Below are 19,545 nucleotides of genomic sequence, written 5' to 3'. Positions count from 1 at the left end.
TGTCCTCCTTGTTGGGGATTTTAACATTCATGTGTGTTGCCCTGATAACCCATTAGTGAAGGACTTTTTAAGCCTTATTGATTGTTTTCATTTGGAGGACTGTGTGTCTGGTCCCACACATGAACATGGACACACATTAGACCTCGTCCTCTGGCATGGTTTGTCTCTGTCAGACGTGGAAATCTTTGACAATGTGTTTTCCGATCATTTGCCTGTATTGTTTGAAGCTGCTGTCTCCTGTGCTGCAGTTAAATCTGGCGATCCTGCTTGCAACCGTCAGATTTTTATCCCTGCTGCCTTCAGCCAGCTGTGTGTCCACTCTGACTTAACATCTGCAAACACGGAGGTGCTCAGTTCCTGGATTCACTCCTCCTGCCGAACCATACTGGACTCTGTGGCTCCATTAAAAAATGTGCAGCCCAAAGCTAAACCTTAGCCCTGGTTTAATATGAGAACTCGCACAGACAGACAGGAGTGCCACACGGCTGAACACAGGTGGAAGAAGGGCAAGCTGCAGGTTTCTCACCAAATCCTAAAGGACTGCTGGGGCTGGTACCAGAGCATGGTTAAAGAGGCCAGAAGAGAGCATCTGTCAAATATTATTGAGTCAAACTGTCACAACCCACATGTGTTATTTGAAACCATTGAATATCTTCTTGATCCCCCTCAGTCTGTGTGCACAGAGGAATCCCCTGAAATGTCCAACAGCTTCCTGCATTTCTTTATTATTAAGGTTGCTGCTGCAAGAGCTAACCTATCTCCAAACTGCCTTTTATTTCAAAAATCCTTGAAAAAGTTGTCTATGCTCAGTTGAAATCATTCCTGGATGAGCATGATGTTCTGGAGGTCTTCCAGTCCGGTTTTAAAACATGGCATAGTATGGAGTCAGCTTTATTAAGAGTTTTCAACAACATCCTCCTGGTGGTTTACTCTGGAGACTATGTGATCTTGTCCTGCTGGACATAACTGCGGCGTTTGATACTGTGGACCACAATACCTTAGTGTCTCGGTTGCAGCATCTAGTGGACATTAGTGGTAGCGCCCTGGAGTGGTTTAGATCCTATCTTGCAGGAAGAACTATGTGTGTACGCCTTGGTGGCTCTGAGTCCTGCTCTGCTGTGCTGTCATATGGGGTTCCATAGGGTTCAATTCTAGGGCTCCTGCTTTTCCCACTATATCTGCTTCCCCTGGGTTCCATCCTGAGAAAACATGGCATCTCTTTTCACTGTTATGCTGACGACAGTCAGATTTATGTGCCGCTGAAGAAGAAAGATGCCTGTCTGAAACCACTTGTTATGTCTAGAAGGCATTAAAGCCTGGATGTCACTGAACTTTTATAAATGTAAGGAAAAGCAGACAGAAGTGATGGTGTTTGGTCCGAGCAGCTCTTGCAAACCCTCCGTGTTGACTTGGCCCTTTGGCACACTACATGAAGCCAACAGTCTCAAACTTGGGCTTTAAGATGGACAGTGATTTTAAATTGGATCGGCAAATTGGTGCAATAGTTAAGTCAAGCTTCTTTCGCCTTAGGCAGCTGGCAAAGGTGAAGCCCTTTCTTGCACAAAAGCACTTTGAAACTGTAATCCACGCCTTCATTACATCTCGGCTGGATTACTGTAATGCACTTTACTCTGGACTCAGCCAGTCCTCCCTCACACATCTCGAGTTGGTCCAGAATGCTGCTGCTTGCCTCTTAACTGGAGCACGTAAGAGGGAGCATATTACTCCCATTCTGGCCTCCCTCCACTGGCTGCCTGGGCACTTTAGAGTTCATTTTAAGATTCTATTATTTGTTTTTAAATCTTTAAATGGTCTCACCCCGCCTTACCTCTCTGAGCTGCTCCATGCTTACGCTCCTGCCCGGCGCCTCAGGTCAGCTGACGAGCTGCTCCGGGAGGTACCGAGGTCTAAGCGGAAGCTCAGAGGGGAAAGAGCTTTTTCTACTGCTGGTCACAAACTATGGAATGACCTCCCGCTGCACATCAGACAAACGCCTCACTGTCCATTTTTAAAACTCATCTTAAAACCCTTTTTTATTATTTGCCTTTCAACCCAGCATCAGACTCTGCTATTGTTGTAACCCTTTGTTTATATCGTTTTAACACTGTTATTGTTTTATCTTGTTTTTTATGTTTTATGTTCTATTTCTATTTTATGTACGGCACTTTGTCCCAGCTGTGGCTTTTTAAAGAGCTTTATAAATAAAGTTGAGTTGAGTTGAGAGGATCTCCTCCTGCTCTCCTGCTGTGCTCCTGCTCCCCCGGGCATCTCTCATGCCTCCTCCATCCGAGGTCCATCCATGCTAAAGGGAGTGAGTGATTCGTAACTGGGTGCTAGCTCTGTCAATCACTCACCTGGCTCTGCTCTCCTGAGCGCTCTCCACCTCTATCTCTCTCTCCTGCAGCCTCGCCCCAGCCACGCTCACCTCCACAAACTCATCTGTGAATCAAGTTCATCACAAAGTCAAGCTGTTAACTATTTTCACCTTATAATACTGATCATTTTAATACTGTCCATTTTGATACAGATCATTTTAATACTGATGATTTTAAAACTGATCACAGAATCAGTCTCCTCTCTCCTTACGTCTCCTCATCTCCTTTCTCCTCACATGGTTTCCTGTCTCTCCAGTTCCGTCCACTAAGACGCAAGGAAAAGATGCAAAATTGAAACAATTTACGTGACATGGGATGAAGCGTCAGTGTGAATGAGACACAAAGAGAAGATGAAGAAACAGATGGAGCCGCTAAATTAATCATCATTTTCCTCATTTGGTCGTCATGGAGACAACGTCTTCATTTGGAGGCACATCAAAGGGTGTGTGTGTGTGTGTGTGTGTGTGTGTGTGTGTGTGTGCGTGTGTGTGAGAGAGAGAGAGAGAGAGAGAGAGAGAGAGTGTTCTGGACCCTGCTGAGGACCATCTGACACACACACTCTCACTCCTTCTGTCTTGCTCACACACACGGTCTGGACAGAAAGCATCATTTCTGACCGAGAAGATGAAACAAGGCTTTGAAAACATTTAGTTTTGTACAGAAAAAAATGATGAAAAGATAAACACTGAAACTTAAATCATGTAATGTGTTACCTGCACAGAACCGTCTTCAGCTCTTGCTGGAGTATCCTCGGGTGGTTTTCAGTCTGATGGGATAAATAATCCCTCCACTGAGAGCTGGTGTGCCCTGGGTCACTGACCTGTTAGACCCAGAAAAACTCCTAAGGTAGGCGTCACAAGGATCCTGTTCAGATGTTGAACCACCTCAGCAGGATCCTTTCAGCATGACGTAGCAGTGACTCTCTGAGCTCCTCGGTCTGTCCAAACGCCCTGACAGGAAACAGTCTATCAGTCACAACTCAGAGCTCCTGACTACAGGTGACCACAGGTGACCACAACTGAGAGTTGGAGCACATAGACATGGAAATTTCACCTTCACACTGAGCCACAAAGGCCACATTCCTGCTGATACAGCATCATAATACAGACCTGCAGGGACCAATCAGAGACAAGTTGTAAGACACTGAAGACATCACAGATACACACCACAGATACATACATACAGATATGCACATTTACTCTCCCGGACAAAAAAAAAAGTTGTTTTTGTACTTTGTCTTTTGAAGAAGCTGTTCACTAATGTGTTTTTAGCCCAAATATTGTTTCTCTAGACAGACAGGTTCTGACAACCTGTCCGTCTCTTCAGCTGTATGTATGTACAACTGTCTCTCTGTTCACCTGTCTGTGTTATGACCCCCTGGAGGAGATACTTCAAATGATGGGCATGAATTCAGAAATGATTATTCTGGTTTTGCTCATTCATGTAGCTTGAATTAAAAAATGATGGACGTGAATACCCCACAAAAAGATAGTCAGTGGAACAAAGAAGCAGGATTTGAACAACGGTGATGTTTACAATACCGCTGGCTTCATGTGCACTTTTGGATATTGTTCCGCAAAGGTAGCGGTGCTACCACGAGGCATATGTATAATTTGAAAGGGGTTCCCACAAGGCACACTTATCAAGTGTTGTAGCGAGGTCATGAAACGTAAGTCTCCAAGAAGTCTCTCATAACATTATATGTGTGTATCTGCGTAACCCCTATTATGTGTGTATATGTACATGTGGGTTAGTTATGGGAGGGAGAGGGAGAGAGCGAGAGAGAGAGAGAGACAAAGAGGCCAACAGCCTAAGCAGCAGCTAAGATAACACTTTCTGTTCCACAGATTGGAGAGGCTCAACTCAGCTCGTGAAGAGCTAAAAGGAAAGCAAGCAACAAACAATCTTTTACAACATAAAACAAACAGCAGTGAAAAAGGATGGTCCACAAACTCACAAAACATTGTAGCTCACAAGCATTCAGTACACGATAACTTCTAGTATCTGCCCAGATACTAATCAAGCCTCACTTGTAGTCGTATCTTACTTACTCAGACTTGCTTCCTCGGTGTGGATTAAAGGCGGCTGCAGCATCCTGCTTTGGCTGTTAAAAGAGGCGTGGTTGACATTGGCATGAAGAAAATGGGCAAAGTGGGCATTTTCTTAGGAGAAATCCTCTTCCTACAGGCAGTGAAAGCAGCTGGTTGCACAGCGACTATTCTGCATCTGGAGCGTGTTTGGTGATGCGGGGCAGTTTTGACTCGTCCAGCAAGATGAAACACTGCGGCCCTTGGTGGTTGAAACCCACATGTTTGGTTGTTCCCTTTTAGTCACGGCTGCGCTGACAAAAGCTAATACTTCCAACAACACCCCACTCCGGGACTGGCGTTGAAATTGTGTCGCAGTTCCTCTTAAGTATTCTTTTCATTCGATCATTGTGGAAATGAAGATTCATTCACTTGCACTCTCAGACAATGGGGGATGGGAGTTGTCAAACCTAGTGGGACTGTGTCAAGCAGGCGCCACGTACTGGACATAGGGTCAATACACCTAATACTCCTATGCTTTTCAGGCTTTGTTAGTGCAATGAGGCTGCATTTGAGCTGTGGGCTACTCGCAGGCCTCTCTGATGTCAGAACTATGTGGACGGGCCCAACAGAGACATTTCTGCTGCAGGTGATCTCAAGTGTTCTACCAAGAGATGTTTTTATTATTCTGTCCACACCATGTTTATGCCAAGGGCTGGACCCAGACAGTAACATAGTTTCCTAAAAACAAGTAACAGTAAAACTGATTTTATGTCCAGTATCAATAGATTATTTGGGTCCCAGATAACAACAAAGAGTGAATGACGGCAGCTCCAGACTGTGTGATTCAGAGAGTCCTTTATTTTGAAAGATTAACATACAGGAAGTTGAAAAGAGCGTGATCAGCAGTCTCACGTCCCAATTAAAAAAAACAATAACTGATCAATGTCTCACTATAAAATAAAAAAGTTTCACATTTCACACAATCAATAACATGATCATTGATCAACAAGCATGGGGCGGGGTTAATACTGGTTTGGTAAACCAGGGGCGGAGTTTAGGTCAGCAGGTATACAGGGGGTGGGGCTACACCTCTGCAGCTACAGTTTATATTTACACACAGGTGACTCTTCAGCAAATGTCTGTGTAAAGTTTCAGCTCATGTCTTTCCAGTGTGTTGAGTTTAAACTTTACACCTGTGTTGACTGCACGACATCAGCGCAGTACACTCTGACATCACTGTGACATCACTGCAGTGAAACATGGGGTCATCTGAAGTCATCTGCCAACAGGAAGGATTGTCCTTGCCTTCAATGAAACATCTCGGAAATGTTTTAAAAATTTTTAATTATTCACCATAGTTTAATCTGATTTCAGGAGAGTTAATCTGATTTCAGGTCAGTTCATCTGATCTGAGGTCAGTTCATCTGATCTCAGGAAATTTTATTTGATTTCAGGTCAATTACTCTGATCTCAGGTCAGTTGGTCGATTAACATTATCTCAGAAATCACAAGAAAATATATTTAAACCGACAAATTTTCAGTTTTTTCTCAGTTTTTACATCAGAACAAATCTTTCTATATAAGATAAGTTTGTAATTTTGGTCTGAAAATGTTTGAAAGAAAAGTGAAAAGCTTTGATCAGAACATTCCGCTTTTATTTATTATAATTATTTCAAGAAATTACCCAGATACAGAAACATGTTTGTGGTTTTCTTTGAAACGAATAAAAATGATCTGATCTGAAGATGAGTAATGAGATCTGGGAAATACAGATGGGATGGATCAGACTGTTTGGGACCAGTCTAATATCTGATCTCAGTCAGTACAAGTTGTCCTCCATCTCTTATTGACAGCCGTCTGTCATCTGATTGGTTGAGATAACTGTCAAAAGAAAAGCTGTTACCGGACTCCCTCAGAGCTCTTTCCTGTACATCACTTCCTGTGGCGAGACGTCCTCACTGGTCTAGACTAGCCGACTACTCTGCACAAAGCCTACAAGATAGACAGACAGACGGACAGAGAGACAGACAGGTAGAAATGTTAGAGCTGGTCGGGTGAGACAGGAAGTCTTCACTAAAACTATACTACTCAGTTCTACCGTTCAGCTGCCAATAAATCATATTTACACTATTAATAATTAAACATCTGTGAGTCTTTTAACAGAAATAAATAAATGACGTTATTATTGATGATAAGGTTTTCAGACCTCTCCAATTAGTTGGATGTTTCTGTAGCTGAATTTTCTTTGTTGTTCTTAAAATTATAAAAAATAAAAATATCTTCAACAATTCTTTTTATTTTTCTGGTTTAAATAGACAGGAAACTGAATATATTTTGGTTTAGAATCAAAGACACTGATGACATCAACTTTGATGGCGATAATTTCACTTGTGACATTTCATGGACCAAACAATGAATTGATTACGGGGCGGCTGTAGCTCAGTAGGTAGAGTGTGTCGTCTAGTAATCGGAATGTCGCTGGTTCAAATCCTGGCTCCCAGCAGCTGCATGTCAAAGTGTCCTTCAACAAGACACTGAACCCCAAATTACTCCTGATGAGCAGTTGGCGCCTTGCATGACAGCCTCCTCCATCTGTGTGTGAATGGGTGAATGTGGCAAGTATTGTAAAGTAGACTGGAAAAGCGCTATAAAAATGCAAGATCAATAAATAATCAGCAGAGTAATAAGAAATTAAATTATTTGTTAGCCGTAGTTATTTTAGCAGGTGATGATAAATAAAATGCAAAATAAAAATACAAAAACATGAAGAATGTGACTGATGTTTTTCAGGATCAATGAAACACTGAAGGCTTACGTTCATACTGATCACCTGACTGAGTGACTAACAACCACATTTATTATTGATTAATCAGAGTTATTGAATTTTTTTTAAATATCGTGGTTTAAATGTAACAGAACAAATACTGCTGACTTCTTGCTCTTTGCTGAAGAACCCCTAAAAAGGGGCTCAGCCCCCTAAAACTTGGAGTAAGAAATAATTAACTAATTTTTTGTTCGTCTTTGACAGGTTTAAATAATGTCCAAAACATACTCCGTAGTTTGTGGTTTAAAATATGTATATGTTAAGGACGAAAATGAAACCCCCCCACTCAGCAAATGGTGTCATACTCTTCTCACATGCTACTTCTCTATACCTGCACGGCTCCGCAGCCCGACCGTCGTCCACCACGACACACGCGCAGAGTGAGAATCTGTTTAGTTATAGTGTTGTGAATCAGCTAAGTAAGTTGCTCCAAAGCTGTGTCTCACACTTCTTTCCTTTTACCTAGAGTTGTTCTGATTCCGATACCATATCGGTTAGCACAAGAGTCGAGGCACCGTTTACCAGTTAGCTCCATTAGCCTGGTTAGCTCCATTAGTGCGGCTACAGTCGAACTGGAGCGGCCCGTATATTAAACAAAAACAGCAGCATGACAAATAAACTGTGTACCTGTGTAGTGCGTACGTGTGTCTCCGATGTTCAAGTTTATCATTACTTTAAGACTCATTTTAACAATCTCGAGTCACGTTTTTCTTTTGCTGTATTCATTCATGTTTTACAGAGGATTTAACCTGAACCAGGCTTTGCAACAATAATAATCACATCACATTCCTGCAGGCGTAGTAGTATATACTACACACACACACACACAGACACACACACAGCAGGTCTGTAGGCTATTTATAACACACAGGTATGAGATGCATGAAAGTTAACTCCTAACATTACTCTCTCTTTCTGCTTGTGTGTGTGTGTGTGTGTGTGTGGCCTGCCATTGACCAATGGACATATAACTATTTAAAAGAAAAAAGACAGATTCAGATGAGAGACTAGGGAGAGATCATAATGAACTCTGTCTTGCTTTTTTTTTTCTTCTGAAAAGTGTCATACACAGACCATATAAACCAGCTATCTGTATGTTGTATCAAATTACTTATGTAGGCAATGGTCCCCTGCTCTTATTTCTATTTTTTATTTATTTTCATTTCAAACCCACAATGGAGAATACAGGTTCTCTTGTGAAAGGAATTTATGATTAAAATAAATATTGTGTTTCTGAGCCCAATAATAATAATAATAATAATAATAATAATAATAATAATAATAATAATAACAATAATCATCATCATCATAATACAGATATTTAAAATGACACTCCCCTGTATGCCATTTGATCATATCCTTAGAATCTGTAAATGGTCCACATCACATTTTTGTGATATGACAAACTGACCTCAACTCTCCTGCCTACAATATATTTGTGTATGATTGTCAGTGCCAAGGGAAAGAAAAAAAGACGGAGATGGAGAAGGAGAAATGGAAAGGGAGAGCATGCAGGAAGAACCAGGTGAGAAAACAACAACAAACTGACATATAGTGAATAGTGGCGAGCAAAACAACAAGAGGCACATGGAGTTAACGGTCAGGAAAACCAACCGAGTGGAGAAGGTTTTGTTTTTGTTACAGGCGGCTGTCTGTGTGGACTGTCACAATAAAGCTGGTGTTCTGGAAAGGTCTCCAAAGAAAGAAAAAAAAATAATCTAGATCTTGGAGTTAGTTGAACCAATGTTAAAGTAATGAAGTTATTTTTCAAGAGACATATTTTTGGTTTTCTGTGAAAAAAGGGTGGGTGGTGGCAGTGGGGCTCATTGGGTGCTCAGCACCCCGAAAGCTCTGACCCTACAGTCGCCCCTGCATGTTAGTAAACACTCAACCGTGACTGAGTATCATGAAGTCATTCACTGCTGTGGGATTGGAGCAGAGACACTGTAGTTCGTGACATTTTTAACAGCAGCCGACTAAAAGTCCAAGAAAAGAAACATATTCATAAGACGAGAAGAAATACAAGTTGTGCTCCATGAGGAAAAGCTTGTTTGTCTTCTCTGGAACGAGGCAACAGAGACAAAGGAAGACAGTTGAAGGTGGTAGCCTGTGGTCACAACAACCACTGATGCAGCGGTGACGGCCATCTTTACAGTGGCTGAAGAGTTCATCCAGTCACCAAAGGTTTTTTCTGAAGCAGAGTTGCTAACGGTCAGAGTACAGGTGAGTCTGCACCTTATTAATGATGTCACAAGATAAGATGTAGGTACATTTATATTGTCTTATATTTACAATCAATCCTCTGAGGGCGACTAACCCACATTCATGATGGAGCTGCTGCAGGTCCATTTTATATTCAGTAGGATGGATACAGATTCAGACTCATGACAAAATAAATCTGTCTGATCTCCAGCTTCTCACACAGCTGAGCAGCAGGTTTCATCCTCCAGATGTTGGGGCAGACGAAGTGATCCAGGTCAGACGTGACACGGTCAACCGTTTCTACATTCATGTTTGAATCCTGTAAACGGATTTTAATGTAAACAGTGGGCTGAATAGTGTGGGCTGAATGGACAGACTCTGCACTCACAGATGTTGATTAAAGATATTTATCTCACAGACAGAGGAGGCAGAGCTAGATTAAGAGGAGTTGGGTTGCAGTTTAAGCTCCAACCCCTCCTCACATCACATGATGTGATTAAAGAAAGGTATGCCGGAGGAACGCCTGAAATCTGCACCAGGGCTGCTGGTTGATGTGCAACACTTCACTTCGTCAGGTCAGTTTTGACTGAACTCAACCGGGTGAGAATTGCACTTTGACTGATGATGTCATTAATGATGTGCAGCATCCCACAATGCACTGCACACTACTCACTGTTCAGAATCATGTGACCAGGTGTTTCAAGACCACCTGAAAGCATCATCAGTCTGGACTCTGTAGGAGATGTGAGAGACATACCCCTGTGGGCCACACCCCCATGGAGGCAGAGTATGATAATAATAATAATACTAATAATAAATAGCAGCTTTAAAACAACACGAAGTGTTCAGCACACAGACAGGCAGAGCAACAGATGACATTCAGAGGTCACAGAGGTCATCAGGTGAAAAAGTTACTTAAGGTTATCACAACACATGTCAAAGTTTATGTGGAGGTCAAAGACCGACATCTGTACCGCTGAACAATAGGCCACTTCATGTCATATGTAGGTCATGTGTAGGACACGTTTAGGACACATGTAAATCATGTGTAGGTCATATGTAGGAAATGTGTGGGTCATGTAGGTCATGTGTAGGCCATGCGTGGAACAGGTTAAATTCATGTGCAGTACATGCGTAAAACATGTGTAGGACATTTGTAGGTCATATGTAGTTCATATGCAGGACATATGTAAAACACATGTAACCCATGTAGAGGTCATTATGTAGGTCATATGTACATCATGTGTAGATCATTTGTAGGACATATGTAAGTCATGTGTGGGTCATATGTAGGTCATGTGTACATCATGTGTAGATCATGTGTAGGAAAGGTTAACTTCATGTTTAGGACATGTGTAAAACATATGTAGTACATATGCAGGACATATGTAGAACATGTGTAACCCATGTAGAGGTTATGTGTAGGTCATATGTAGGTCATAGCACCTTTGGCACTGCTGTCCAGGAAGACTTTGATGTAGGAGGTGGGGACGTATCCCTCCTCTTCCAGGTTCCTCCGTACTCTGGTCCAGCCGTCACCTTTGTCCTCTTCCACCACGGAAAGTAGTTCTCCTTCCACCATTGATAGGGTTCCTTCATTCTGACCTGCAGCATATCAACAACATGTTGGCATCATCACTGTCCACCTCAATGTCAGGTGATGTCCCCAAAGAAAATAAGTACCTTGGAAGGGGTAGAGGGATTTGCAGGTGCCGATACTCGGTAATGGTTCTTCATCATCAAAGTCATCGTCAAACTCTGAACTACGAGATTTAAAGTGAAGCTCTGCACTGTGGTCTTCAGTGTAGCTGCCGTCAGGACTGAGAAGAGACACAGGTAGAGACACAGATAGGAAGCAAGAGAGATGGGTGGAGAGAGAGACAGGAAGCGAGAAAGAGAGGGAACATTGTATTTATGTTTACAATCTATGAACAGTGACTCATCATTGTTCACAATCAATTATAAGTTATCAGTAATCAATACTGAGAACCTCTCTCTGCTGGCTGGACTACGGTTGTCCAGCTGTTTCAGACTGCTGCTGCCTGGCGTTGTTGCCTGGGAAGTTAACCCACAACCTCCACTCTGTCTTCTACTGCTGTGATCAGACAGTCTGCTGTCGGCCTCCATCAGCCAAGCCTATGTGACAGACAGCAACAGATAAAATTGGAAGGCAACAGTCAGTAACAGACATCAACAGACAACAACAAACAGTAACAGACAGCAACAGTTAGCAACAGACATCAAAAGACAGCAACAGATAACAACGAACAGTAACAGACAACAACAGACAACAACGGTGTATTGTGTGTACTGTGTGTATTTGAAGTATCTGTAGTATTTGAAGCATAAACCTGGTTCCTCCTCAGCTCATCCTCCAGTTTCTGCAGACTCTGTTTCACCTCCTCTAGTCGTGGCTCTAAACTACCAGCATCGCCCATCTGAGGACTTCGTTCATACACCTCCCTCATCTTCAACAGAGCGTCTCTGAAACAACACACACAATATTAACAACACACACACACACACACACACACACACACACACACACACACTTGAGAAATATCACAGATGAGACCAATGTGGTCATTTAATAAACTCCTGAAAATAAACTTTGACTGAAAGTTTCTTGTGTGACTGTGAGCTGATGGGTTGATGTAGCTAAACGGCAGATGGAGCTGATTCTCCCATCAGTAAGATTAAACCACTGAAGAAGAGCAAAGAACAGAGAGCTCCAGTCAAACATGAAGACATGAGATATTTATGTAAGTTGTGGCATACCATATTATTGTGAGGAAGGTCATCATCGCTCAACACACAGATTAAAACAGCTTTAGCAGGTTTTATATTTGACCTAATTGATTTGTTTTGCTCCCTCTGCAGCTGATTTTTATATATTCTCCTTCAGACCAGCAGGAGGCAGCAGAGGCCCAGAGAAGGGTTTCATATATATATATATATATATATATATATATATATATATATATATATATATATATATATATATATATATATATATATATATATATATATATATATATATATCTCCTTCTCACCCTCGTGGGGTGGTATCTGTGTCATCCTCAAGCTCGGGTCGTCTACCAGAGGCCTGAGGGTTTGAGGGTTCTGCACAGTATCTTGGCTGTTCCTATGACTGCGCTCTTCTGGACTGAGGCTTCAGATGTTCTTCCTGGGATCTGTTGGAGCCACTCTCCCAGTTTGGGGGTTACTGCCCCGAGTGCCCCCACTACCACAGGGACCACGCTAGTCTTTACCTTACACATCCGTTCCAGCTGCTCTTTCAACCCTTGGTACTTCTCAAGTTTCTAATGTTCCTTCTTCCTGATGTTGGCGTCAGCTGGGATCGCCACATCTATCACCCCCACCCTCTCTCTCTGTCTCTCTCTGTCTCTCTCTCCATATATATATATATATATATATATATATATATATATATATATATATATATATATATATATATATATAAAATAAATATTTTACCTCTATTAAATCCTCCCAAAGATGACGGTTAACTTTGACTTCCGAGTTTCCTCTCAGTTGTGAAAAAGAAGCTTCTGTGGGTTTGTTAGTCTGTGATTAACATGAACAATCAATCCTACCAAGCTGGATGAATTTGCCTTGTTCAGTCCTCCTCATTCAAGGTCAAGGTGCTTTGCGCAAAACTTCGACTTTTTAATACTGTTTTATGAATGTGTTTGCTCCTACTACAGTTTCAAGTTCAGGTGGCTTCTCTTCTCAGGTGGAGAGACCAAAAACATTTTAAATATGTGAACTGAGACAGGGTTCGTGTGTGTGTGCGTGCGTGCTTGCGTTTGTGTGTACCTCTGCTCTCTCTCTCTCTGGATCTCCTGGTTGATGTTGTTGATTCTGGTTTGAAGTTTCTTTCGTCTCTGTTCAGGAGGAAGATGACTGCAGTCTGCAGGACTTGAGCCCTGCAACATCCGCACATCATTATATTATATTATACAGTGACTGTAATGTGGTTCAATGCATGTATATGATTTCACAGACAGGCAGGTGTGACACTGACCAGTTTGAGTGACAGCTGTCCAATCAGAGGAAGCATGAAGGAAATATGAGAAGATTAAAAAAATTAGTTTGGGTTCATAAATATTCATGTGTACAAAGACACATATGTATCCATGTGTACATATGTGACCTCATTCAGACAGAACTAGTGGATCACCTGCAGGTTGCTTGGTCATGTTGTGAACTTTTACCTTCTAATCCAGAAGTCATCAGGTTAAAGATGAAGCAGGATGTGGGTCTGATCATGACAGAGTTTTAAAACCTGAGATGTTAATCTCCATCATTGGGTTTCTGCACCCTCGTGCTGCTAGTCTGAACACCAGCTTCACCCACAGATTCTGTTTTAACTTCTTCTCTGCAGACAAGTTTTCTTTTAGTTGTTTGGTTTTGGGCCCCTCCCATTTCAAACACACTGCTGTCGCTCAAATTAAAGATTCTGTCTGAAGGAGGCCTACATACCTCTGTATTCGTGTGTGTGTGTGTGTGTGTGTGTGTGTGTGTGTGTGTGTGTGTGTGTGTGTGTGTCTGTACCCCTCTCTTGAGGCTGCGAAGACACTGCTTCCTGGTTCGTGAACCAGAGGTCATGAGGTCATTTAGCCGCTGCGTGATTGGTTCTCTAGAGGCAGGGGGCGGGGACTGGGGACTGTTGGTCACGGCCCCCGGTGAAGGTGAGGTTGGTGGTGGAGGGGGAGGCTGCCGGGGGGAGGAGAGGAGAGTCAACAGCTGGAGAGAGAGACAGAGAGACAGACAGCGAGAGGTGTGGTCAGTACAGCCAGGTGTGTGTTGTTGTGTCTATGTGTACAATGTATATGTGTTTGTGTACCTTGTTCTTTCGTATAAACGGCCACAGCTTCCTGCTGTGTCTCCGCCCCTCTGCTCGGTTGTCCAGGTAACTGGACTCAGAAATGCTCCGCCTCATGGTGGCGCTGTAGTCCTCAAACTCAACATCACCTGGAGGTTCGAAGCCTGATTTATACACCTCCACAACCTGACGCGTGTCCTACACACACACACGCGCACACACACACAAAGGTTTAGATCTGACCTTTGACCTTTATATTCTTTACTGACACAGACAGAAAATAAAAACATATTCTCAACACAACATTCACTGACCCTAACCCAGTCTACAGTCTGTTCTGTGGTCAGTTCTGCACCTGAACCAGCAAGTTCCAATCGTGACACTAACCCTAACCCCCCTAACCCAAACCTGAGTGCGAACTGAGCCTGGAGGAGACTCACCATCCTGGGCTGGATACCCTCAGCAGAGGCCATCATGGCGTCCAGACAGCGACTCACAACAGGAAGAACTTTTCTCTCTGCCTCCGCCGATGAACGCATCGCTTCACAGATTCTCTCAATCCGCCGCTCCTCCATGTCTTGGATACGCTGCCACCATACAAACATAAAGAATCAATGTGGAACCTGGTTCAACTGGTATATAACTGGAACCAGTGTTTGATGCACCTGGTATATCACTGGTACAGGTGTTTTGTTCACCTGGTGTGTAACTGGTACCAATATGTACTTCATCTGGTATGTAACTGGTACCAGTATGTTGTTCACTTGGTATGTAACTGGTACCCGTGTGCAGTTTACCTGGTATATAACTGGTACCAGTGTGTGGTAGTGCTGGTGCTGGTCCTGGTTAAACTGGTTTAAACTGGTCACATAGTCTTTCCTGGACTCTTCAGCAGCTTGTTTTTTCTGTTGAGCCGTCTGACGAGCCTGAAAGCAGCAAACACACTGAAAGTTTAACATCTAATAAATCTACTAAGGGCTTAACAACTCAGCAACTAAAACATTTTATCTCACTAGTTTGATTCAAACAGAAACTGCTGAGTTAAAGAACCCACTTTGAGGGTTTTGACACAAGTCTGATTTAGTCCGCTGTCCTAAAATCAGAAAGTAGTTCTGGTGTTTTTCACAACAGTTTGGATCAAACTAAAGAGAGACACAATATGGTGATCAGTTTTAAAAGTTGGTAGAGTTAATACTTTCCCCCTGCTTCTGGTCTTTATGTTAATCTAGGATAACCCCGTCCTGTTGTATAATGTGGATCTTGCTGCTTTTCTTGCTAAGGCCCTCCTGTTCAGCCCTGATTGGCTTACCCTGACATGCTTATGACCAATCAGCACTTCTCAGACCTTAAATCAAACTAATGAAATACACCATTCAGAGGCAGAGGAGGTGGGTCTACTCTAAACCTGGTGGCGGCTCTACACTGAAAAAAATGACATAACATAAAGTTTTAAAACATTCATTATTACATAATGTACATACAATATTATACATTATCATTGTAAACACATTTACAATGAATGTGTGACAGAACAATTAGGGGACCCACTCACCTTCAGAGAGCAGCGCTGAGACAGCCAGCCAGACAGGCAGAGAGACAGACAGACAGAGAGTCAGACAGTATTACATCAGTGATACATCGTCACTTCTTCCTGTCTGTATTGAGTTGAAAATTAAAACGTTTTTCAATGACAAGATCACTAGATCAGTTTGCAGTTCTCAATAATCTGATAAATTATTTTTGAAATGAACATCTTCACAAATGGATTTTAAAGCTTCAAAAAGTAACAAATTAATGAAAAAATCTCCAAAACCTGCAGCAGTTCACACAACATCTTTCAAATATCAACAATTATCATCTGCATTCAGTCACACAGTCACATGTTTTGTTATATTCACACTGCCATATTTTAAAATGTGCTTAATGAGAGTGATGGGTCAAAAAGTAACTCCTCCCCCTCTGATATATATTTATGTTTTAGATTGACTCTTTCAATTGAACCACATTATGTTTATATGAATTATTGTTCATCCACCTTTTCTCCGTCCGTCTTGTTGTCAAGGTCAATTCTGTCAGAGACATGTTGAGCTCGCTCCGCCTCCTTACAGTCACGCTCAAACCGGCGTTTACTCTGAAAAGCACCAGGAACAACAAAACAACAAATCAATGAATCAATAAAATCATCAAATATTCAAATCAATTTTTAAGGTCAATCAGAATATTTCAATAGAAAGTGACAGTATTTTTTTCTGAGGTGGTGGGTGGCGGTCAGCAGGTGTTGATGGGAGGGGTCAGAGGTCACTCACAGACTCCAGCTGTTTCCAGGAACTCTCAATGTGCTGCTGAGCACGACGGCCATCTTGGAAATGCTGAAACAAATGAACAAACTGGTCAGCACGGAAATTCAGTATTTCAGTTATTCAGTAATATTTCATCGTAGAAACTTGTGATGATGAATAGTGAACAATGATGGATCTGTGACCGAGCCACAGTTCAGTGTGCATCACTCCGCAGACGACTGAGCCAAGCTGTTCGTTCGTGTACTCACGGTCTTCCTCTCAGTCTTCAGCTCCTGGGTGTATCTAGACAGCTCGCACACAATCTGTGAGTTCAGGTTCTCAGCAAGTTCTTCTCTCTGAGCCGAGAGTTCGTTCAACTGACGAAGAGTCGCAGCAAAAGCCAAACACCAGGTGTACCTGTAACAGCCAATCACACAGCAGGTGCACCTGTAACAACTTCTGGCTCCACCCAGCCTCCACCTGCAGGTTCAGAATTTGTGAAGCAACAGCAAACAAACAAACAGGGAATCTGTTGAAATAAATGAAAGGCATTATACTGTCGACTGACCTGCTCTCGTCCTCTCTGCTTCTCTTTGGATGGTACTTCTTAGAGAGGCTCCTGCAAACAGACAGGAAGTAGGACAGACAGACAGGTAGAGGGAGGGATAGGCGAGAGAGAGAGACAGACAGATAGATAGAGAGACAGACAGGTAGAGAGAGAAACAAAAAGAGAGGTAGAAAGAGACAGACAGGTAGCGAGAGCGAGTTAAAAGAAAGAAACAGTCAAAAGTTAATTATCATCCTCAAACTGTCCTGCACCACCTGCTCCACCCACTCACAGACACATCTTTGCGTTCACCTGCTCGTTAAACTGTGACTTGTTTGATTTGTTGTGTTAAACTGCCTGAAACCCGTCAAAGTGTCATCACAAAAACTTCTTCAGTACTTCATCTGTTGAGAGCTCCAGGTGAGCTTGCAGGTGAGCTGTTACCTGATCTGTTTTGCGTAGCTCTGTTCGATGTCGGCTCTCTCTTTGATGAACTTGGTGTATCTCTCCAGGAAGTCAATTCCCCAGCTGGTGTGTTTCTCCAAGTTATCAAACTGATCCTGAAACACAAGACAAGGCCATGACTCCACCCACTGAATCCACCTGTACACTGACTCCACTGCTTGAATCCACCTGTACACTGACTCCACCCACTGACTCCGCCCACTGAATCCACCTGTACACTGACTCCACCCACTGAATCCACCTGTACACTGACTCCACCGCTTGAATCCACCTGTACACTGACTCAAGCCACTGAATCCACCTGTACACTGACTCCACCCACTGATTCCCCCTGTACACTACATACTGTATCATGTACATTATATACAGGATACACTGTTTAATATGCATTATGGAATATACTGTATAATTTACTCTATTTAGAGAATATACTGAGTAATATACATTATATACAGAACATACTGTGTGTGATACATTATATACAGAACATAAAGTATCATTTACACCACATAGATAATATACTGTATATCATACATTCTGTATGACATACATTATATACAGATCATAATGTGATATACATTATATACAGAATATACGGTTTAATATACATTAAAAAGAGAATACTATCCCTCCATAATAAACATCATATCCAGTGTACAATGTGTATACAGTATATGAGCATGTATTCATGCATGCATAGATCTACCTACATCATGTACACAAAGTAATCGAGTTCTTTTAGCTCGCTCTGTGTAAGCCGGTCATCTGATTCTAGTATGGCATCACATATCATATGGTCATGATTATTAGTTTAATAATCAATAATTAACTGTCAGGTTGAGCCTCTGCCTCCGGGTCGCGCGCTGCAGCAGCATCATGGAGGACGCAGAGCACGAGCCGCTGTCGTCACTCACCGTGTTGCTATGGCAGAGCCGAGGAAAGCACGAGGGCCTCAGACACACACACACATACACACACACACACAACAGGCCCGGTGTCCGGCTTGTTAACTGATGGTGAGCAGTGACGTGTTCTCAGGTATCTGTCGGGTCAATGCGGCTGCAGCAGGTGTGAACAGGTGTACATACCCACAGCTCGGTTCCCCAGTTACAGCTCATCCTGTCTGCTCAGCGCCTCGCGCTCCGCTGCGGCTCCGATCCGACGATCACCGCGAGCTGCTGCTGCTGCTGTCCGCCGCGCGCATCCTCCGACACACCGGCTGTCTGTCTGTCTGTCTCCGCCTGTGTCTCACTCTCTGTCTGTCTGTCTGTTTCTGTCTGCAGTAGCACGAGAGCAGAGGGGCGGTCACGCGCGGCGCGTCTCCCTGGAGGACCCTTTGTCATCAGTGAGGAGATGCTGAGATTGTGTGTGTGTGTGACAGCAGGGCGGGGCGGCAACTGAGCATGCTCAGTGCGCACACACACACACACACACACAGTGTGTGTCAGAGCAGACAGAATAATATAATGATAATAAATAATCATAGTGTTTAAACCTCTAACAACAACAACAACAATTACGCAGTGATAATAACAACAACAACAACAACAATAATAATAATAATAACAATAATAATAATAATAATAATAATAATAATAATAATAATAATAATAATAATAACAATAATGATAATGATAATAATAATAATAATAATAATAATAATAATAATAATAATAATAACAATAATGATAATGATAATAATAATAATAATAATAACAACAGCTGGGATGGGGTCAGGTTCTTCTTTCATTAATCACATCCTCTATGTCACTATCATCACATCTTACATCATTTTACTGAAGCTGTAACAACACACTATTATTATTATTATTATTATTATTATTATTAGTAGTAGTAGTAGTAGTAGTAGTAGTAGTAGTAGTAGTAGTAGTAGTAGTAGTAGTAGTAGTAGTAGTAGTTTTGAATTTGTTTTTGGAGTAGATTCAGACTCCAACATGTTTATTTCAGTTAATT

At 42.3% G+C, this 19,545-nt stretch overlaps 1 protein-coding gene and 1 long non-coding RNA gene across 3 annotated transcripts; both read right to left on the bottom strand.

Moving 5' to 3' along the window:
- Window positions 1-1,823: 1,823 nt before the first annotated feature.
- LOC119020228 lies at window positions 1,824-4,543 on the bottom strand. Its single transcript, XR_005075248.1, has 4 exons — window positions 4,427-4,543; window positions 3,089-3,325; window positions 2,587-2,640; window positions 1,824-2,439 (listed from the first exon to the last, which is right to left on the bottom strand). It is a non-coding gene; the product is annotated as an uncharacterized LOC119020228 (long non-coding RNA).
- A 698-nt stretch (window positions 4,544-5,241) lies between these two features.
- LOC119020290 (formin-binding protein 1-like) lies at window positions 5,242-18,942 on the bottom strand. 2 transcript variants are annotated; one of them, XM_037099542.1, is made up of 18 exons: window positions 18,660-18,942; window positions 17,551-17,666; window positions 17,128-17,178; window positions 16,829-16,976; window positions 16,587-16,649; window positions 16,316-16,411; window positions 15,833-15,847; window positions 15,078-15,206; window positions 14,721-14,867; window positions 14,302-14,478; window positions 14,010-14,201; window positions 13,480-13,494; window positions 13,272-13,381; window positions 11,783-11,915; window positions 11,422-11,567; window positions 11,115-11,251; window positions 10,878-11,036; window positions 5,242-6,397 (listed from the first exon to the last, which is right to left on the bottom strand). In XM_037099542.1, exons 1-18 carry the CDS (start codon window positions 18,687-18,689, stop codon window positions 6,369-6,371), a joined length of 1,893 nt encoding a protein of 630 aa, XP_036955437.1. In that variant the 5' UTR covers window positions 18,690-18,942; the 3' UTR covers window positions 5,242-6,368. The 2 variants fall into 2 exon arrangements, with proteins under 2 accessions (XP_036955437.1, XP_036955438.1); XM_037099543.1 differs by having other exon boundaries at window positions 14,010-14,171.
- Window positions 18,943-19,545: the final 603 nt, after the last annotated feature.

Source organism: Acanthopagrus latus, chromosome 5 (assembly GCF_904848185.1).
Source record: "Acanthopagrus latus isolate v.2019 chromosome 5, fAcaLat1.1, whole genome shotgun sequence".
NCBI lineage: Eukaryota > Metazoa > Chordata > Actinopteri > Spariformes > Sparidae > Acanthopagrus > Acanthopagrus latus.
Note: the sequence above shows the minus strand (reverse complement) of the source record. Positions and strands in the feature narration are given on the sequence as shown.